General features: G+C 42.4%; 1 protein-coding gene across 2 annotated transcripts in view; it reads left to right on the forward strand.

Moving 5' to 3' along the window:
* The first annotated feature begins 3,114 nt into the window (after nt 1-3,114).
* Nucleotides 3,115-22,972, forward strand: part of ZFR (zinc finger RNA binding protein) — a 43,444-nt gene continuing 23,586 nt past the window's right edge. For both annotated transcript variants that reach the window (XM_065661910.1, XM_065661911.1), the window contains exons 1-7: nt 3,115-3,208; nt 3,484-3,568; nt 16,531-16,813; nt 18,406-18,550; nt 19,418-19,636; nt 20,883-21,130; nt 22,093-22,284. In XM_065661910.1, the coding sequence (XP_065517982.1) occupies nt 3,172-3,208; nt 3,484-3,568; nt 16,531-16,813; nt 18,406-18,550; nt 19,418-19,636; nt 20,883-21,130; nt 22,093-22,284 (1,209 nt within the window). In that variant the 5' untranslated portion in view covers nt 3,115-3,171. The remainder of the gene's footprint in view (nt 3,209-3,483; nt 3,569-16,530; nt 16,814-18,405; nt 18,551-19,417; nt 19,637-20,882; nt 21,131-22,092; nt 22,285-22,972) is intronic.

A 22,972-nucleotide genomic window follows, 5' to 3' on the forward strand; every position in this document is an offset into this window, starting at 1 on the left:
TAATCGGAAACTTCTTCTGGAATTGCGGCTGAATTGGACTGCCAAACAGGAGCTTCTGCTCAGACATATGCAGGGCTGAAATCACAATATGTAGGGTGCAGTGTTTGAATTAGAACTACTAAGAATTCTTTGAATGAAGGAAGTTAGGAACCTAAGGCAGAATTCTGTCTTGTGCATAAGAAAGCTTTTTCTTTTTCCCCTCAGCTTGTGGAGCCAAAGGTTGAAAGGAGGGTAAATATTCCAAGTTTACCTCATCAATGAAAAAGAAGTAGGCAATTGGAGACCTACCCACTTGCAAATATAGCTTTAGTGATATGGTGTTAAAAGGTGCGTTAATGTCTGTAGGCATATAGATATTTATATTTTTAACAAAATGTGTATTGAATCCTGCATATTTATCAGTATACTGAGAGGTTTGTACTGAAAAAGCTTGAAAAACAATGGAACAAAGAAGACGTCAATGTCCTTTTTGTCCAAGTGCCATGATCCAGTGGTCCACTTATGAACAATCTTTCATAAAAATAAAGATGGGAGAGTATAAATACCTCTCAATATTAGAGAAATGGCATGACTCGATTGAGGTTCTCATGGCAGAAGAGGCCATGCCCTGTGGGAACTACAAGCTGTCCTGTTCCCAATATGTGGATAATTAAAGAAGAATTGCTGATAGTGCACCTAGGTCTTGAGTAAGCCAGGGAGCATTTGGGTGTAAGGTCGGGCTGGGAAGCAGCCTGGGGAGTGATTGTTTATAGAATGGAATTTATAGTGAGTGAAAGCAGTCCCTGGGAATGATGTAGTTGCTATTTGGCTTCATGGCTCGGACCCATATCTGTATGCTATATATTACCATGCTTGAGTGAACAAAGGGGAACTAGTTGTGAAAGCAGTATGTGTGTGTGTGTGTAGCCTCTTTCTTTATACACGCCTCAATGCCTTCTAAGTTCGTCTGCAGAAGATTTGCATAAAGCCCTCTCCTGAAGTACTCTCATATATAACTTAAGGATTAGGGGTTTTTTTATAAGCATTAGCAATTATGTGTCTTCACCCAATAGCTGCTTTCTTCACTGTAAAGCACTTTGAGTGGACATGTACCACAGAGATTAGAAAGTTATTCCTTTTCCCATGCAGGTTCCTTTTCATGCTGTGCTTGATTAGGATAAAAATGAACAAAAGGTACAGTACTGTTTAGTTCCTATGCTAGACTAGTAATAATGACCAACAAATTATGTTCAGTGAATTGGCAAAGATGTTTGGCATCTTCAGTAGGTACATTTCATATGCAACTGCAACAATGTAAGCTTTAGATGAGAAATTACTTTCCTCATTTGTTTTATGAACACTAATCTCTTTGTTGAAGTCTTATGGCCTAAGATGCCCGCACATACCATGGGATAAAGGAAACCCCTGTTTTTGTGAGGACTGTGGAAGGTCCCAAGCAGGGGTGATTTTGTAAGTGTGGCTTGCATTCTAAAATGGTCACTTATTAATCCAGAAGTCTTTTGTAAGTCCTTGTTAGTTTATGAAAAATGCACATCAAAGCACAAAGTACACAAAATGACGCAAGTATTTAGGGATTTAAGTTTTGCTTTGTTCAGAGGCTTGAGAAGAATCTGCTGCTCGGAGGAAAGGGTTGCCTGAAGGTGGCACAAATGCACATTCAACCACTGTCCAGGGGCGGTTACTGCACTGGCTGCTGCCCAGCGGTTTTCAGGAACAATGTGATGGAATGTGGCTGCCTAGGAACTTCAGATTGATGGGCCCCGTGTGGGTGAGGCTTTACCTCGTGTGCAATAAGCATGTAAGTACTATGGCAGAACTAATTTGTGGACACGTCAGCTGTGGTGCTTGGGGACAGGTCAAACGATGTGCAGGAGGCTTTAGTTGGATGACAGTGATGCTATTCATGTGTGGTAATGCAGTTGTATGGTGCAGCTGGGGGCCCAGGTGAATCTAAACTGTAGACAAATGATGGAATCATAAAGTAGTTTGAGTTATAAGGGGCCTTTAAAGGTCATCTCGTTCAAGCCCCATGCAAAGAGCAGAGACATCTTCAAGTAGATCAGGTTGCCCAGAATCACATCCATCCTGGCATTGAATGTCTCCAGGGATGGGGTATCCAACACCTCTCTGGGCAACCTGTGCCAGTGTTTTACACCCTCTTTGTAAAGAATTCCTTCCTCGCATCCAGCCTGAATCTCCCCTCTTCTAGTTTAAAACCATCACCCTCTCTCCTATCACAAAAGCCCTGCACAAAAGCCACATCTTTCTTATAGGCCCCCTTTTAAGAGCTGGATGGCCACAATAAGGTCTCCGCAGTTTTCTCTAGGTGGAACCCCTATTCCCTCAGCCTTTCATCACAGGAGAGGCGCTCCATCTCTCTGATCATTGTTGTTACCCTTCTCCAGGGTCTTGCTGTGAACTCTGCACACATGTACTAAGTGCATATGCTGCCTCCTAGCTATGCGGCCTTGCAGGCGTGCTCACTACCTACTTACTGTGTGCCATGCTCGGGCAGACCATGTGCTTGTGTGGGGTAGCCGGTGGACACTAGCACATGCAGTCCACGCGTGGGGACACAGCAGGGGCGGCAGTGACCTGCTTCACCAGTACCTCTGTTATTAAAGCTACCTACTGCCTGCGCTGTGCGTTCGTGGGCAAGAATGAGAAACCCACCCTCCCTTGGCCATTATCAGCCCGCAGGCCGCGGCTGACGGAGTAAGGCCGAGATCGTGCGGACTGGCGGCGTCGGCAACAATGGCCTGAAAGCAACCGAGCGTAGGCCCCGGGACTACATCTCCTATGAGCCTTTGCACATCCCGCGCATGCCCGCGGGGAGGTCCCGCAGCGTCTCAGGGCCCGGCCGCCGCACGCCCCGTAGTGTTGTGCAGGCAAGGGGTGCTAGCGCGGCCGCGGGCTGGACTACAGCTCCCAGTAGCGCCCGCTCATCCCGCGCGTGCGCACGGCGTCGGCCCGGCCGCACTCTGCCGTTGTCGCTGTAGGTGGGTGGGTGGGGGGGAAGGCAGCGAGCGAGCGAGGCCCTGAAGAGGAGGCGGCGGTGGAGGGAGGAGGAGGAGGAGGAGGAGGAGGGGGGGGGAGAGGAGGAGGAGGTGGTGGTGGTGGTGGTGAGAGTTGGAGAGTTCAGCCGCCGCCGCCGCTGCCAAGGCCGGACTCATGATTCCCATATGCCCGGTAGTTTCGTTCACCTATGGTAAGTAACGGCGCTCGGGGTCTTGTGTCCGTGCGCGCGGAGGGGGAGGGGACTGCGGCCCGCGCGCGCGGGGCGGGTGTCCTGAGGCGCTGTGTCTGACCTGGTGCTCACGCGCTTTTCCTGTCCCTTGTCTGTCTGTCTGTCTGTCTGTCTCCTGCCTCCTCTACCGTTCCCCCACCCTTTCCCTCCTTCTCTTCCCCTCTCCTTCTGCCGGGCCTCCTGTCATGGCCCCGACCGCCGCTGCCGCTGCCGTCTGTCGGTTGTCGCCGCCACAGTGCCCAGCCGGCTGGGAGAAGATGCCAAAATGGCCACCGGCAACTACTTTGGATTCACCCATAGCGGGGCTGCTGCCCAGTATAGGTAACCACCGCGACCCCTCCCTGCCCCACCCCGTCCCTCCCCCTGCTCGGGCCCGCAGCCCCCGCCGTCTTTCTCGCCGCTGGGCCCGCGTCTCCCGCGGGATCTCCCCGCCCCCTCGGGGCGGAGGGCTCGAGGCTGCTGCGATCTCTCGCTCCGTGCATGGGCCTCCTCTGCGCCCTGCTCCTCCGGGGGGGGGGGGTGGGGGGGTGGGTGGTTATGCCTGGGACCCTTCTGCTTGTGTGCCCCGCCCGCGGGTGTGTTTTCTTATTCTCCCGGTAGCGCTGGGTCCCCATGGTGTGAGGGTGGGGAGGTGGAGCTGATCACGGAGGAGGAGGAGAATAGGCGGCAGCATCAGGTCCCGAGGCCCTTAAATTAAAATGGCCACTTGCAGGCAACGTCACCAGCACGTTACCGGCAGCCGCCTCCGGGCCCTCCTCCTTCTGCTTCACTGAAGATGGGGCTTGCTGCCCGTGTGTTTGCTCCCATTTCGGTCTGTGGGATGACAGAATCCTATTTAACATAGGTTAGAACCCAACTATGGGGGACTAGATGGTTAAGGGAAGAGCTGAAGCGCTGCAAAATACGGGGGACTTCATTACATTGAATCAATGTTATAATTAATATCTTTAAGAAAGTAGAAAATGTACTCTCAGGGCCAGGCACCTTTTAAAAAGAGTTCCTCGTGTGATATCTAAGGCCAGGAGCAGGTGTTCTTAGGGAAGCTTAGGGACCTGAAACTGTACAACTTTTATAGTCACACTGCCATGAGCCTTTGTATCTTTGTAGGTTTTGTGAGTCAGAATTGTGTATCAGGGCATTAAAATAATTGGTAGCGTCTATCATCTCATGTTTTCAGACATGAGATTACTTTAGCTGGCAAATACCAGATAGTCAGGAGCTTTCTCACATTTTTGGCATGTGTTTGAACAGGCACTTAAATTCTACACTTGAATCTGTGTTACTTTTTTAATAAATCTGTAATATACAAAGACAGATCTTCCTTATTGTGTAAGTCCTGGTTAATGGAGAAAAAAAAAAAGACAAATAGAGTTAATATGAGGGATTAAATATATATAAGGGGTTATTGACAAACAAAGGCAGATGTGTGCTACTCTTAACTAGGAAACAAAAATACTTGACATAGGTTCAGGAATATACAGTTTTATGGAGGTCTTGGAATGTCTCCCAATCTATTCTTTATTTTTTTTTCATGGAAATGGACATAAAGTACATTAATTTACTCCAGTGTTTAATAGTTAAAGGGGAGATTTAAAGTTAGTTTGTCTTCTAGTTCTTTTAAAGTTTTGTGCTAACAGTATGTTTATTTTTTACGTGACAGTTACAGTAAAATTTCAAACCGAGTTGCCATGGGCTATGAAGGAGTTTCTAAATAGGATTTTTTTTTCTTTTTGTTAAAGTAAATTAACTTTACATGAATAAGTGGGGATGAATTTTTAAAAGTATTGACTTTATTGTAGAGCTGAGGTGGTCTCTAGACTTGTGAACCTGAAAAGCTTGTTTGACATTTCCTTTTAAATTGCAATATAAAACCATACAGTAATTGGAATAGCATTCAAGTTCAAAGCTTGTTTTCAGAGTTAATCCTAAATGTGTTCTTGAGATAATGGAAAACTGGTCAAAAGAAGCTTTTTCCTTTGTTATCACAAGTGCAAGATGCTATTTCATTTACTATTGGAAGAAGACTGTATTCTGTAAGTGTTTTGTACATTTATCACATCTGAAAACAGTGTTGAAGCAGTCTTTTTCACAAGAATTAATACAATATTTTGAGCAGAAACAGAGGAGTCTCTTAAAATAGTGAAAAGTGAGCTTGCCGTCAGGAAGGCAGACTTGTCAGGTCCTTAGCAAGTTGTTTACAGAATGCAACAAAATGTGTATTCCACTTGAATATATTTGAGAAGGAGATGGTGGTTGCAAGGGTGGGTAGCAGAAGATTTAATATTGCAACAAGTCCTCTAAGATTGTTACTGGTATTTGAAGTAACAGTTTATTGAATTATAAAAATCCTACATTCTAAGGAACCAAGATAATAGATGGACAAATGGATGTTTATCTGCATAGTTTAAACATAGGTGAACCTCATAAATCTAAAAAAAAAAAACTAAAAAATCATTCTGGTCACAGTACTAATCCATGGACTAAAAACAAAATGTTGCTCAATAGCAAGTTTTTTAGGAGGGCACATCAGATACTTGCAATTGAAGACCTTAGTTCTTTGGTATTTTCCATATAGATATCCTAATGCTATAGCTTTTACAGTAAGTAGCAGAAATATTCATAATAAACCCATTATTGGTCAGATTTTTTGACATTCTCTCTTGACAAAAATGGCTGGAAAAAATTCTGATGCGTTGGGAGAACTTCAGGCTGCAACTTTAAAGGATTCTCAGTCAGTGGTCCTTAGTAGTTGTAAACTGAAACCTATTGATTTCACCACTTTAAGTGCAAAAATATCTGTGCCATTCTTTTTAGGAAATATATCTTTCTAGGAGTATCTCAAGGTATGAAACGGTCGAATCTTTAGCTGGAGACATGCAGGAAAAGTTAAACATCCATGCCACATCAGAAAGAAGAGAATCTAAATAGTTTCTGATCATTTTCAAAGAATAAAATAAACTATTCTAATTGGAAGGGATCTACAACAGTCACCTAGTCCAACTGCCTGACCACTTCAGGGCTGACCAAAAGTTAAAGCCTGTTGCTAACAGCATTGTCCAAATGCCACTTAAACACTGACAGGCTTGGGGCATCAACCACCTCTCCAGGAAACCTGTTCTGGTGTTTGACCACCCTCTTGGTGAGAAAATGCTTCCTGATGTCCAGTCGGAACCTCTCCTGGTGCAGCTTTGGACCATACCCATGTGTCCTGTCATTGGGTACAAGGGAGCAGAGCTCAGGGCCTTTCTCTTCCCCTCCTAAGGAAGCTGTAGGAGATCAAGGAGGTTATCCCTCCGCCTCCTTCTCTCCAAACTAGACAAGCCCAGAGCCCTCAGCCACTCCTCACAGGACATTTTCTTCCAGCCCTGTCACCAGCTCTGTTGCCTCCTCTGGACACATTCAAGGACCTCCACATCCCTTTTAATGGTGGGTCCTAGCACTGCCCACAGTGCTCCAGGTGAGGCTGCATCAGTTCTGAATACAGTGGGAGAATCACCCCTGCTGACTGGCTGGTGATGCTGTGTCGGATGTACCCCAGGATGGGGTTTGCTCTCTTGGTGCACGCTGCTGACTCACAGGGAGCATGCTGCTGACCAGCACCCCCGGATCCCTTTCTGCAGGGCTGCTTTCCAGACACTCTTCTCCTAATCTGTCCTTATGCCCAGCATTATTCCATCCTAGGTGCAAAATCCAGCATTTGGACTTGTTAAATTTCATCCCATTAATGATTTCCCCTTGTTCCAATCTGTCTAGATCCCTCTGCAAGGCATCTTGTCCCTCAAGAGAGTCAACAGCACCTCCCCATTTGGTATCTTCAGCAAACTTGCTAATGGTGCATTCAACTCATGCATACAGATTGGTGATAAATGTATTGAACACAACAACGTGTACATGACTTTCCCCTTATTTCTCATACTGGGCTACTGTGTTTCTGTGGTATCAAGAATGTCATCAAGCATTTTCATTCCCAAATGCATTGTTTCCAATGCATCTTCTTTGAAGTCCATTATAATTTTGGTGGTCTTGTGCAGAAAAAGGACACAAATGTTCTAGCATCTTCATCAGGTTTGTTAATGGTGCATTTGACTCATGCATGCAGATCATTGGTACATGATTGAACTGAACTGTCCCTAGAACTGAAGCCTGAGAAGCAATGGTCACTAGCCTCATATATCCGTGTTCACTAGAGCCCTTTTGAGACCTGCCGTCCAGACATTTCTTCACTGAGTGTACCATGAACGGGCCCAGGCCACAGCTGGACAACTTTTCCAGAAGGGTGCTGCGAGGGACAGTATGAAAAGCCTTAACAAAATCCAAAATAACTACATAGTAGAATCATAGAATAGTTTGGGCTGGGGGGGGACCTTCAAAGCTCATCTAGTCCACCCTCCCCTGCAATTAGCAGGAGTATCTTCAACTAGATAAGGTTCCCAGAACCACATCCAGCCTGACGCTGAATGTCTCCAGGGAGGGCACATCTACCACATCTCTGGGCAACCTGTGCCGGGATTTTACCACCCTCATTATAACATTTTTTCATCACATCTGGCCTGAATCTCATCTCGTTTAGTTTAAAACCATCACCTCTCATGACAACAGGCCTCCCTGTCTTTATACAGGCCCCTTGTAAGAACTGAAAGGCCACAATAAGGTCTCTCCAGAGTATTCTCCAGGCTGAATAAGCCCAGCTCTCTCAGTCTGTCCTGATAAGAGAGGTGCTCCAGCCCTCCTATCATTTCTGTCGCCCTTCTCTGTACCCTCTCCCAGCAGGTTCATGTCTTTCCTTTCATGTCCATGTATTGAGGATGCCAGAGCTTGACACAGGTGGGGTCTCACCAGAGCAGAGGGGCAGAATGGCCTCCCATGACCTGCTGGCCATGCTGCTTTGGTGCAGCTGAAGATGCAGTTGGCCTTCTGGGCTGCAAGCGCATGTTGCCTGCTCACGTAAAATCTTAAATTCATCCAATCATCTAGGTTCGAAAAGACCTTTAAGATCATCAAGTGCAACAGTTATCCAAGGACTGCCAAGTCTACTACTAAACCATAGCACTGCTTCATGTACACGCTTTTTGAACACTTCCAGAGATGGCGATTCCACCACTGCCCTGTGCAGCCTGTTCCAGTGCTTGAGCACCCCCTTTGTGAAGGAATTTTCCCTAATACCCAGTCTAACCCTCCCCCAGTGCAGCTTAAGTCTGTTACCTCTTGCCCTGTCACTTGCTACTTGGGAGAAGAGACCAACCCCCACCTTACTACAGCCTCCTACAACTTTCAGACAGTTGTAGAGAGCAGTAAGGTCCCCCCTGAACCTTCTCCAGACTATACAACCCCAGTTCCCTCAGCTGCTCCTCATCACACTTGCGTTCCAGGCCCTTCACCAGCTCCATTGCACTTTTTTGGCCCTGCTCCAGCACTTCAATGTCTCTCTTGTAGTGAGGGGCCCAGAACTGAACACAGGATTTGAGCTGCAGCCTCACCAGTGCAGGGAGATGGTCACTGTCCTGGTGCTGCTGCCACACTATTGCTGATATAGGTCAGGATGCTGTTGACCTTCTTGGCTGCTTGGGCACCAGCTGGCTCATGTTCACCTCCGTCAGTCAGTACGCCCAAGTCCTTTTCTGCCAAGGAGCTTTCCAGCCACTCTTCCGCCAGACTGGAGCATTGCATGGTTGTGACCCAAGTGCGGGACCCAGCACTTTGCTTTGTTGAACCAGTACCCCCAAGTCCTCCTCGGGGATACATTCACTTCATCCACTAGGCAGGTGACTTTATCGTAAGTAGGTATCTAATTAGTTAAACAGGACTTGCTTTCCTTTTGTTAACTATCACTGTGCCAAGTGATTGTCTTGTTCTTTAAATGTCTTTCAACAGCACCCAGTATGAATTTCTCCATAATTTTTCAAGGAACTGAGCTGATAATAGTAGGTCTGTAGCTTCCTGGGTCTTCCTTCACACCCTTCTTGTAAATTGGAGTAACAATGACTAGCTTCCAGTCAGCAGGGACCTACCCAGACTCCCAAGATCTTTGGTAGAGGGTTGAGAGGGATCCTGTCATATCATCTACTAGTTCCATCAGTGCTCTGGGTTGAATCCTGTCACGCCCTGTGGACTTGGGAACATTCATTTGGGACAGCTGGTCCCTTAGAATTTCAGTGTCTACACATGGGAAATCACTGTTCCCACAGTCATGATTTTCCTACTCAGAGGACTCAAAGAAGAAAATCTGCTATATTAAGTGATACTTGAAAAGTGCTTGTTCTAAAGGTTTTCTGAATTTAATTCTAAACTTGTTGGAGCCCATTATAAACCCTGCTGGAATTCAGTTTCTCAAAATGACAATATTATAATTTGCTTTAATAATAGTAAAGGGGCAATGTATTGCGGCTATTGGGTTCAAAGAAATAGCTTCTTTAAATTAACTGAAAAGGTGAAGCTATTATTGGCATAGAAATCACTGTGTCTTACTGTGATTATGTGTGGCCATGGTGGATCATTTAAATATTTTCCTTCATATGAAGGATAAATTAAAATTTGTCCAAGGAATGTAGTCTTAACATCAAATACTAATATTGGAGGCCATTAGAAAGGCCAGATTGGTAGCTGCTCAGGTGTTAAATCTTGGATTTGTGAAAATTATGAGTAGTGTGTGCAGGAGTTGATAGACATACTCACTGTTGTAATAGTGTTAAGCAGTATAGTTCCTTGAATTGACTAGATAAAAAGGGGATTAGATATCTGTCTTTATTAGTTCAAAATACTATTTTTTGTAAAACACATTTAGAGTCTTAACTTGTGTCATAGTTAATCAAATGCAGCAGAAGAGCTAAGTGTTCTTTAAGCCTGTAAGTAATGGATTAGAAGCATTCTTGTTCCTTTCAGTGTTGTCACCACATAAAATTTCCTGCTGCCCCAGTCATTCAGAATTCTTTGTGTGCACTGCCCGATAATAACATGATGACTTAATGAGAGAAGCATTAAATAATGCAAATAGCAGTACAGGAAATTTCTCTGAATATTGCAGTACCTTTGCAATATGTGCTTCCTGCTAGGGGTGGTTTTAGGGCCTTAGGTTATAAACTTGCATACAATGTAAATCATCTCTTACTCATTCAAGAAGCTGTGTTAATCCATCTATTTAGAGCCTGAAATAAATGTGGAATTTGGTAATAATAGTCCTGTTTTCTCTGTGTATGTGCATGCTCTGTATGTCGCCTGAACCACTGTGTGTCTGTTCAGTTTGAAGCAGACGATGTTGGCTGGTCTTTCATATGTAAAAAATATTAGTGTTCTTGAATCAGTTGTGGAGAGAGGCATAGTTTTGTTTTTATTCTAAAGCCGACTGATTGAAATGTGGGTATGCTGGTGAACAGATAGGGGCATTGAGAAATGTTTGGATAGAGAAGTGTGCAAATGTGGTAATCTCATTTAATTAATGTTGTGTTAAGATTTTGGTTTCTGTGAAGAATATGAAGACTCTTTTTAAGTGTCTGAGTTTCATCTATGTGATAGCCATACTGTGTTCCTGCTCTAATAAGGCAGGACACAGACAGATGGGAGATTCTTGGGTAGTTAGGAATGATTTGTTAACTTTGAATCGCCTTCAGGTAGCGTGAATATTACTAAATGTGGCAAGCCTTCTCAGATAAAGACAGTTCTAGCAGTTCATGTCCAGAGCAGACATGAGTTTAGGTTAAGATGCAATCTTCTAGGCAGCCTCAGGAAAGTGAACTTTCCACAGTTACAGCTGGTTTGCAATTCAAGTGCAGTGCATGATGTTACGGGATATTCAAGGCTGGTGCAGAACAGCAAAGGAAGGTGAAATGCTGTGGATGGACAAGCTGGCTATTGAGAATTGTTTGGGGATGGAGTCTTTCTTTTCATGTTTGATAGTACTTCTGATTAGCTTCAGTTTCATTGCCCCACTTACATCTTCTTACAACTAGATACTGGTTTCAAAAGTGTTCAGTCTTTCAGAGGCACTAGGGGTGTAATTCACACAAGCCTACTTGCCCAAGCTTGAAGTATCACTAAACATATTCAGACTTGTACTGGTGGACAGCAGAAAAATAAAGACAATATGGAGCAGGACTCAACACTTCTTCTGAAGTGTGCTACTAGACTTAAACTTATGTTAACAAAAACATTTCTTCATCTTACAGGACTGTGTTATATGCACCCCATTCGAAAATGCATGGGGAATGAAAGTACTTACAGTTTTCTCATAGAATGAAGGTACCTATATCATTGTATAAAAACACCAGTGCTATTTTTTTCACCATGAATATTATGCCCATGCTATCTTGAGTTATGTCACTTCTTAATAGATATGTGTTTCTATTAAGAGAGTTCACTGAGTACAGTAGAGCTGCATGATACAAAGTCTCTTTTGTTCAGCCAATGTTAGTCTTAAGTGCTGTACTCAGTGTGTTGTTCTAGCTTACTTAATGTACACAGGAAGCCTCCAGTAAGCTACTACTGTTTATAAAAAGATTTTGATAGACTTACTTTCCAGTCAGTAAGGTCCCACTCTCAAAGGAGCTATGCCAACATCAGAAAGGCAGTAAGGGGCTCTCGATCTGTTAACAAACTCTGGGCTGTGTGCCAGTATTGCAGTTGACTAATGATGGGGAGTCAGAGAACATGGTTACAGAGAACAGGTAACCAGGGAGGAAAGGTGCTTCACTAATTAGAGGAGCCTTTGTCATTTTTAGGAGGTAAGTCAGCCAACTGGCTGAAATTTGCAGCAGGTTCATGGCTTAAGAACTCGGCACTTGGGGGAACTTCTGTAATGTCATAGCGGCATCCTTTGTATAGTTGTAGCCCCAAAATGTATTGAAGGTTGTAGGCCTTAACTTTGGGGTATTAAATTATGTGTAAAATTTTGTCTGCTAATAAATGCAGTAATGATGGGTTAAAGTATGGTTGCGTTATTGGCACTAGAAAGGTGAAATAGCAGCTCAAGGCTACTCAATTTTAAGAATTGAGTATAATTTTTTATACTAGTGAAGTTTCTTTACTTTTGTAGAGAACTTGCAAATTTCAGCATTTTTTTCTGTTCAACATCTTCATTAATGGTCTGGGTGATGGGGCAGTGTGTATTCTCTGCAAGTTTGCCCATGACACAAATCTGGGACGACTGGCCCATATACCAGATGACTGCACTGTCATCCAGAAAACAGAGATCTTGATGGTCTGGAGCAATGAGCTGACAGGAACCTCATGAAGTTCAACAAGGGGAAGTGCAAAGTTCTGTACCCAGGGAAGAACAATCCCCTGCACCACTTTATGGTGGGGGCCACCCCGCTGGAAAGCAGCTTGGCTGGAAACACCCTGGGGATCTTGAATGTTGGCCAGTAACATGTCCTTGCAGCAAAGAAGGTGAATGTCATCCTGGGCTGCAGTAGGCATGGTATTGCCAGCGGCTGGAAGGAGGTGATCCTTCCCCACTAACTCAGCCCTGGTGAGGCCACTCGTGGAGCCCTGTGTCCAGTTCTGGGCTCCCAGTACAGGAGAGACATGGACATACTGGAGAAAGTCCAACAAAGGGCCCACAAAGATGGTGAAGGGACTGCAGCATCTGTTCTGAGGAAAGGCTGGGAGAGCTGGGACTGTCCAGGCTACAGAAGAGCAGGTTGAGGCAGGATCTTTAGATCATTTTTAGAAATGTGTGAAGAAGGGATGCAAAGAGGACAGAGCCAGGCTCTTTTCAGTGGTGCCTAGTGACAGGACCAGAGGCAATAGGTTGACATACAGGACATTTCCTCCAAAACACTTTTTTACTATGATGATGATTGAGCCCTAGCACAGGTTGCCTGGGGAAGTTGTGGAATCTCCGTCTATGGAGATACTGAGAAGCTGCCTGGACACGGTCCTGGGTGACTGGCTGCTGCCAGGTAGATGACCCTGCGTGAGTGGTACTGGACCCCAGGACAACCTCGAGAGGTTCCTTCCAACCACAGCTATTCTTTGATTCTGTGATTTTTACAGGGGAAATCTTGGTGGTTGGTACTTTTTTGGACAAAACATCTCAAGCTCAGTTCTTTGTGTCTTGCATGTTACCATTGTGAGCATGGCTATTGTCTTATATTTGGATAAAATCAATGTCTTGATAATGAAGAAAGCAGTATAGACAATGAACTGTCTATTGTGTGTAACTGAGTAAAGGGAACTAGGTACAGAGCATATATATGTCTCATACATGAGACAGAACGTATGTTATAATGTACAGTAAGGAAAGGATTGCAAAATTTGATTGGATTTAAATCAGATTTGTCATATTAAATATGAAGATTAACAAAGCATTAACAGTATTTGAAAACCATGAGGACGTTCATCATTGTGGTGAATTATTAGTGGTATATGGTTTAGCTGTCTGGTAGTAAATGGTATTTTTTGTTTGTAATGGAGTGACACAAGGATGTTCTTAAAAACAAGGAAGGAAAACTCAAAACTGTTATAAAGAACTGTCTTTTTTAGGCCTTGCTTAGTTAAACCATATGCTACATTACTAGGAGTTGCTGAAATTTAATAGAATTCAAGAAGGGATTGCACATTTGCATGCTGTCAAGGCTCTCTGGATTCTTAGTGAATTGCATTACAATGTTCTGTTTACAAAATTGTAGTAGCAGGTGTCCTGGGTTCAGCAGTAGCAGTCATTTTTCTCCTTCGTAGTAGCTAGTGTAGTGCTGTGTTTTGATTTTTTGGCCTGGGAAGAATGTTGATAACGCCAATGTTTTCAGTTGCTGCTCAAATGTTTGGTCTGGCCAAGGACTTTCTGAGCCTCATGCTCTGCCAGGGAGGAGGGGAGGCCGGGAGGAAGCAGAGACAGGACACCTGACCCAAATTGACCAAAGAGGTATTCCATACCACAGCATGTCATGCCCAGGATGTAACGGGGAGTTACCCGGAAGAGCTGGGGACTGCAGGGTTGGAGGAGGTATCAGTCGGTGCTCGGCTGGGGGGAGTGGGGTGAGTTATCGGTCGGCTGCTGTTGAGGTATTATATTCTTTCCTCTTGTTATTTCCTCTATCATTATTATTACTGGTGGTAGCAGCAGTGATTTCTGTTATACCTTAGTTACTAAACTGTTCTTATCTCAACCTGTGGGAGTTGCATTCTTTTTGATTCTCCTCTCCGTCCCTCCAGGAGCAGGGGGTGGGCAAGAAGTAGGGGGAGTGAAAGAACGAGCTTTGTGGTTGGGTTTAAACCACGACAGCAGGAAATAATTTTCATTAAAGTTCTAAAAAGATATACTCAGTTTTCATCAAAATTTGATGCCTGTAGTGAGTGACAGGCTTTAGAAAAACAGAAGTCACTTCTAAAGTACCACTTCATGTAGCGTGATATTTCTTTTCACCATTTTATGCTGTTTATTGTAAAGTATGTTTAGGAGCAAAAAACCTATCTTGTTCTTCTTTGATTTTGATTGTTACTATTTTGTTTTTACTTTGCCCATGTTAGATTAACACAACTGTAACTTCGTCTGACCAGTTACTCAGTAGTGCCTCTTCCTAGGCTAGAGTCTGAAGAAGCAGCAGATTAGTGCTTCTTTCAGTTTTTGTAGAGTTAGGTCATGCTTGTTTCAATCTTCATATGCCTGAAAGAAAAACTGCAAAACTGTATTTTTTGCTATTCTGCCATGTCCTGGTTTCTTCTGGAATGGAGTTATTGTTCTTCCAAGGAGCTGGTGCAGTGCTGTGTTTTGGTTTTAATCTGGGAGTAATGCTGATAACACACCAATGTTTTAGTTATTGCTCAATAGCACTTACCCTGCTCAAGGACTTTATGCTTGAGTCTCATCTCTACCAGTGAGGAGGGTCACAAGAAGCTGGGTGGGCGCTGGGTGGGGCATTTCATACCACAGCACATCATGCCCAGGGAGGTAACTGGGGGTTACCCGGAAGGGTATGGGCTCTCTTCGTAGTAGTAGCAGTAGTTTTATATTATGCTTTAGTTATTGAACTGTTTTTCGCTCAACCAGTGGGGCTTTCATTCTTTTGATTCTCCTCCCCATCCTGCCCAGAGTGGGGGAAAGGAAATGAGGGAAAAAGTGAGCGAACGGCTGCGTGGTTCTGACTTACCATGGCACCATACCGCAGCTCCATTGTGCCACTGAGTATGTTTTCTTCAAGTTAGATTTCATTCTTCTATTTTCTTCTGAAAAACAGGGGATACTCCCTCTTTGATAGTGATGGAGCTGGTTTTTAATTATCTTGTTTTAATAGTGCTGTGGAGATGTGAAAGCCCATAGAGGTTCTTAAGTATTACTGAAGAGCAGTGCAGGAAGTGTACTACAAAATTCAGAATAATCACTCAGTTGCCACTTTTACATTGTTGTTCCAGATAGTGGTATTTTGCCTATTTCGCTTGTTTAAAAATGAAAATAACTATTCTAAGCTTCTAATCATAAGACACCTCAATATTGGACAATAATACTAGTTTCTGTTCAAATAACTAAACCTTTGAGGCCAGAATTTTTTATTTCCACTGTTAATAGTTACTCATTCCTAGTAAATAGCCAAATGTTAATGTCCTACCTGCAAATTTTAGAGAGGCAGATTAGTCTCAGCATGTGCCTGGAAGGTTGCCAGAGCTCTGATAGCAGTCCTCTTGCTCCATCTCATTGTCTGTTCTCTTGGTGCAATGTATTGTGAGACAGTGGATTTCTGTCTGAGGAACCGGGGCCAGCTGTTACAATGCTAAAGTTTTGTGGGAGAAGTTCCCTGTCCTAAGTGTGTATTTAAAGTGTCTTTGCCTTAATTGTAAGAGTTCTGTGCTAATTTTCTTGGAGGCTTTAAAATCTTATTACTTTAATATGCTTTATTGAAAAACATGCAAGTGCAGGGCAGTAATGATCTCTTACAGAAAAGTAGTGTTTTTCGTAATTTGACAGGCAGGTCAGTTTTATTGAAGAATTACATCTAAAAACTTGTCACTTACGAAAAGATATCAGTTTAAGGCTTTTGTATTACTTTGAATTAAAGACTTGTATTCCACCACTTGGGAAAAAAAAAACCCAAAAAACAAACGCCCTCCCGTTGCTAAGAAAGTCATCACCTACATGACATAATGTGCATCCACAGAAACTTCAAATGGTAAGAGCCTTTTTAGTGGGGGTGGAAGAGAGGTAGTAACAGCCATTCAAGTGTATGCATACTAGCTACTTCAGGTCTGTTTTTAGAACAGACAACTATTAATAAAATCTTGGATTTTGAAATGTGTAGGCATCAGTTTTGTGTGCTGGATTAATCTAATTATTTACTTGCTGTCTTTTTCCCATATAGCCAGCAGCCAGCTTCGGGTGTAGCCTACTCCCATCCAACTACAGTTGCTAGCTACACTGTTCACCAGGCACCAGTCGCGGCACACACCGTTACTGCAGCCTATGCTCCAGCAGCAGCCACAGTTGCAGTGGCCAGGCCTGCTCCTGTAGCTGTTGCAGCTGCTGCAACAGCTGCTGCATATGGGGGCTATCCTACGGCACACACAGCTACAGATTACGGTTACACACAGAGGCAACAAGAAGCACCACCACCACCACCTCCTGTCACTACGCAGAATTACCAGGTGGGTTCCAAAAGAGTTACTTCTGTTGTATAATTTTTAAATGATATATTAAAAGGAGGAGGCCTGTTTGGATAAGTAATGATGATATAAGTAATGATGGGATGATGTTTCTGGGGTTTTTACTCTGCAAATCACGGTTTAAGTATGACTCAAATTACTTTGTAGCAAAAGCTGATAGAAGGTGAAATGAGTGCGATCTCATATGACCCGTATAAAGGAGTATCAGCAATAGTAGTCCAGGAGCTAAGATTTAGACATTCGCACAATCAGCAATGAATTGATGTTTACCTCCAAGTGATTTTCTGAAACTACTGCTGAAAAGAGTAGCTTTCCACCACTTACAGAAAACGATATAGCTGGAACAATAGTCTTGTTTCAGCTATTTTAAATGTTCAAGTGGCGTGCAGTAAACCATGTCATGGAACTAATGTACATGCAAAAACTGGTCCAATAAAAATTTTTAGCACAGGTAGAAGTAATTCTCTTGTCAGACTTGTGCATGCCTCATGAGTTCTAGTACCAAACATACAAGAATAAAAGATTGCCCTGGAAGAGGAACTACACTTTTGGTAGGGTTTGGGTACCTTTTGTGAGATCACTGGCTAACCTCTTGTGGCTACAGGCTTCTGCAAAAGGGAACCGTTTGTGTTCATCTTGGACGTTAAAACAGTATGTCTCTTGTAATAATTTTAGCTTTCTAGTCCTAAACTTAAGGCATTACCTGGATTCTAATTCTGATTTTCGTTTGCTTAAGAGGATTATACTATTGCTGCATGTTCTCAATTCTTTCATACAGCTTTTATGGTTTGCTACATGTGGCAATGAATTGTAACATAAGAGGCTTTCCAGTAGTATGTATACTCATAATTACAAATAATTTGGTAGGGAAAGAGGTTTAATAGAATCATAGAATGGTTTGGGTTGGAAGGGACCTTAAAGATCCTGTAGTTGTAACCCCTCGTGCCAGAGACAGGGACACTTTCCACTAGATCAGGTTGCTCTAAGCTCCGTCCAACCTGGCCTTGAACACTGCTGGGGATGGGGCAGCCTCAGCTTCTTTGGGCACCCTGTGCCAGTGTCTCACCATCCTCACAGGGAAGCATTTCATCCTAATATCTAATCTAAATCTCCCCTCTTTGAGTTTAAAGCCATTCACCCTTGTTTTATCCTTACAGGCCCTTGTAAAAAGTTTCTCTCCGTATTTCCTGTAGGCCCCTTTAGGTACTGGAAGACTGCTCTAAAGTCTCCCTGGAGCCTTCTCTTAGGTTGAACAACCCTAGGTGTCTCTGCCTGTCTTCATGTGGGAGAGACCACAACTCTTTCAGTGCAACCATTGACCTCATAGCATGAGGTTAATTCCTGTATTAAGTCTGAAAAAGACCATCAGGGTTGTTTTCAGGCTTGAAGTATCAGTAAACATAAATCTTATTTCTTTAATGTGTTTATTTGTATGTACTATATCTGCACATTTTTTTAACTCTAAAGGACAAGAAGAAAATATGTTGTTTCTTTGACTCTGCTAGTGGCTTTTAGTACTTCAGGCATATACTTCAAGGAGAAATCTGCTAATTTTCCTTTTTTTAAATTTTTAGGATTCCTATTCTTATGTTCGGTCTACTGCACCAGCTGTAGCTTACGACAGCAAGCAATACTATCAGCAGCCAACAGCAACTGCGGCAGCTGTGGCTGCTGCTGCCCAGCCACAGCCTTCAGTAGCTGAGTCGTACTACCAGACAGGTGGGTGGCATTATTCAGACTGCTGTCATTCCACACAGTCTGTGTGCTACTTTAATAGCTGAAAATAGTTTTCTTAGTATTTCACATTATCCAGATATGTTGGGGTATTTTTGGTTTGTCATGTAATTGCTGTCAGTGAGTAGAAAAATTTGCTGCACTTAGACTTCGAACATTATTGTGATGTTGCCGTGACTATCTCTCAGGTTTAGACCGTTAATAAGTACACTTAAAATGCACTTGTGGGCAAACTTTTTGTTGATGTTTCTAGAAACCTTACAGAAATAGGTACAGATAGTTCATGGTGGGTTCAAATGATAATTTGATTAGAAAGACTCATTTTTAATTCTTTAGTTACTTAATGTATGTAGTTCTTTATGATTGCTATATGTAGTTCTGTCATGATTGCTACAGAACATAAATCCTATTTATTTTAGAAATAATAGAAATGTTTAGGTGTGCTTTGGTTTTGTGTACCCTAGTAAAACCGTTGAATTAAAACATGGCAGCACAATTAATATATCTGATGTTTACTAGTGTGAGCTGTGACACTGATGAAACAGTTGTGTGATACATGGTATACATGTGTGGGACATACATAACTTTGACTAAAAAAACCAAACCAAAACAAAAACCTACACATGCACAAAAACCCACACCAAAAAACCAAACCTCAAACAAACAAAAAAAAAAAAAACAGCAAACAAATCACAACACAAAACTCCAAAACCAGTCAAAAACACCAAAACTAAAACTACCAGTTACGCTTTTATTCCCGAGCATATAGTTAAGTATCACTTAATATGGTTTGCATTTCATTCAGCTAAAACATGGCAATGTTTGTACATTCTTATTTTCTATCCTAATTAGCTCCGAAAGCAGGATATAGCCAAGGGGCAACTCAGTATACCCAAGCCCAGCAAACACGGCAAGTGACAGCTATAAAACCTGCTACCCCAAGTCCAGCAACAACTACGTTTTCTATATATCCAGTATCATCTACTGTGCAGCCAGTAGCAGCTGCAGCTACAGTGGTTCCATCCTATACTCAAAGTGCGACATACAGTACAACAGCAGTTACTTACTCTGGTAAGAATTTTGCATATTATGTTGTTGGGATCTTTGTAGTTGCTACTTTTGAGTACTCAGGATATTATCAGTTGATGTTCAATTACATCATAATCTACTGAGAAGTATGAACCAGTTATATCACTAGAATGGCAAAATATTTTTCTGTAAAAGAAGTTTGATGTTTTTATGTGCCTATTGTGTTACATGTATATACAAAGTGAGAATATACAAAGTGTTTGCATTGCTGTGTGCATGGGGTACAGTGACTTACTGTAAGGTTTTCGAAGGAAAGATGGGGGATAGAAAAAATAAGGAAACACAGCCGCACAAGTACTACCCAAGGAAATTGGAAGGGAGCATACTGGAATCAAACAGCAGTTACAGAGACAGGGAGGAGCAGTCCAATGTAAATTTGGGTTGTCTTGACACAAAATGGGAAGAGAGTAAGTGCTGAAAAAAACCCTTTCCTTCAAACATGAAAAATCCAAAAAGTAGTTAAAGATTAAAAGATGTTAAATTTAAAGCAGATGTTAAATCAGCTGGCATCTTACAGCTGTCTCAAACTTTCTGTTTTTTCTTTAAGAAAAGTCTTTTCCTAAGACTTCCTTGAGGCAGAGCCTGATCAGAGGATTAAAATAATTGAACCAGTAGGTGTAGAAAGTTTATGGGGAAGCTGGCTTAAGGGTATGGAAGCCCAGTTTCCTTGATATAATCAACTTTGGTACTACAAATCAAGGACTGTATAACCAGGTTTTAGCAGGCAAACAGCTTTTCTGCACTATATCAGCTTAAATCAGTGAAATAGAATGGAATAGCACTTATCCATTCTGTATTTTATCTTTTCTTTTTTTTTTTACCCTTCCTGTACATAGTGTTTCTCCTCCTTGACATTTGGAAACTTGAACAGCAAATCTGTTTCTGGAAGACTGCTTATTTCAGTTGGCCTTTTTTTACAGTGTACTTGGTCTTACCAGACATACCAGAAATTTCCCGTATTCTTTAGGGATGCTTTGACGTATCCAACATAACTGTCTGAAAAGATGTGCCTAGAATCAAGTACATTCCTGATGCAACTGCTAGCTATATATTTGCGTAATTTGAAACATCAAGAAAAATTCAGACTGCCTAAGAAGATCTCAAGAGGTCATTTATGTCCTGTCCCCTACCTTTCAACTCTATTATGCAACATGTTTTAATATTAGTGTATTATGTAATTGATAAATGGTGTACAGTGATGTAACATTATTTTATTTTGATCTTTGAGGTACCTCTTATTCTGGCTACGAAGCTGCAGTGTATTCAGCTGCATCATCCTATTACCAGCAACAGCAGCAGCAACAGAAACAAGCAGCAGCAGCTGCTGCTGCTGCAGCTGCAACAGCTGCTTGGACAGGGACCACCTTTACTAAAAAGGCACCATTCCAAAATAAGCAAATGAAACCAAAACAACCTCCCAAACCACCCCAGATCCACTACTGTGATGTTTGTAAGATCAGCTGTGCTGGACCACAGGTACCTTTATTATGTAATATTTTGCTATAAAGTTTAGTTATAATTTCTTCCGCTAAGAAACTGAACCTTTTGAGAATATGTGTTAACTTTTAAAGACCTGATTCTATACTTCTGTGAAAGGAATAATTAAATGAAAATGTGAGCTATTGTAGAAAGAGTTCCTATGAGAAGACATAAAGATACATCCCCTGAGCTTCTACAGAGAAGCTTCAGCTGTGCTTTGGACTTCAGAAGTATTCTAAACTTCAAATTTGATTTGCTTTTTTAGCATAGGAAACTTGTTAGAGAATATTTTTTTTTAAACGATGGAATTACATTAATTTTGTGAATGGTAAGCCTGCAAGTTTATTCAAGTGCATAGGAAGTAGATACCAGTTCATGCAGAGTGTTTATGTTTGTGCCTGGCTGAACAGTTCTTAGTCTTTCAGTAAACTTGTCAATAGTTCCTACCCTGCCTGCTCGCTAGATTGCCAGAGAGCAATCCAGAACTGTTGTGTATGAACGAATACCAACTTCTGCATTTCGTTTTCAACACAGCTTTATTTATGCACTGCCTTCTTTTAAACTGATTTTTTTACTTCTCTTGATCACTGTGCTCTTGTTTAAGAAAAATTCAAATCGAGGAAGTTGAATGCAGTGCAGGAAACTGCAGTTCTCTGATCATATCAGGTTTTCAACAGCAATATCTGTTGACCAGTATTTGATTGAGGAAGTGAGACATCAGAGGAGAAAAGCCCATATTGTATTACCTAATGGAATCCTGCAGTGGAGAAGACAATGTATTGGTCTTAGAAGTGTCCTGCTAATGCCTTAGAGCATGTCATATGGAAGAAATGCTCAGTGTAGGAAATATTTGTTATACAAAGCATGTGTTTTATGCCATGTTCTGTATTACATGTATTCACATGAATGATGAATAAGCAGTATGAAGACAGCTTATTGTGTGTGTATTGTTTAAACAGACTTATAAAGAACACTTGGAAGGCCAGAAACACAAAAAGAAAGAAGCAGCATTAAAAGCTTCCCAGAACACCAGTAACAGCAGCACTTCTGCTCGTGGAACTCAGAATCAGTTGCGCTGTGAGCTTTGTGATGTGTCTTGTACAGGGGCAGATGCTTATGCTGCCCATATCCGTGGAGCCAAGCATCAGAAAGTAAGAGATTTCTCTTGTTCTTATTATACAAGTAATATGTGTATTTATTCACATAATTTTTTCTCGGAGAAAATATGCAAAACCCCTATAATGTAATTGTTTAAGACATTTAGTTCTGCTTTTTATTTCAAACTAATCTTTAAGCTTACTGTTGGAAGGTCCTTGTTGGAAGAAAGGGGGACAAATGCTACCATACATCATCAGTGGCAAGAGGGTGTATTGGGGCATCAATGAGAAGAGGGTGTATTAGGGTATGTAAATTGTAGGAAGAAGGTGTAGAGTAAGATGGGGAAAAGGGTGAATGAGGACATGCAGTTGCATGTTTGTGCCTCCTCATTCTTTTCAAGACTTTTCTTGGTATTTGTCTTAATCGTCTGGTGCCGTGAAGCTTTCAGTGCACTTTCAAACACTGTAAACTGAGTCAGTGCTAAGGGACAGGAATATTATGTATCACTTCTTGGTATTTTCTTGCAGAGAAAATTGGCATTTGGGAGTGAAAAACAATGTCCTGTAGTAGATCTTACAAGGAAATTGGAAGACTTCTGATGAGCATGTTTTCCTATTGTTTGGGTGCAGTTAGGTGGGACTTGTGGAATAAAGACTGTGGGCTGCTCTGCAAACCACTGTGACCTGTGTTTTAAATTTAGCTATACAATAGGAAATGCAGTGTCAGCATACGGATTTCCCT

The sequence above is a fragment of the Lathamus discolor genome, chromosome Z (genome assembly GCF_037157495.1).
Source record: "Lathamus discolor isolate bLatDis1 chromosome Z, bLatDis1.hap1, whole genome shotgun sequence".
NCBI classification, from domain to species: domain Eukaryota; kingdom Metazoa; phylum Chordata; class Aves; order Psittaciformes; family Psittacidae; genus Lathamus; species Lathamus discolor.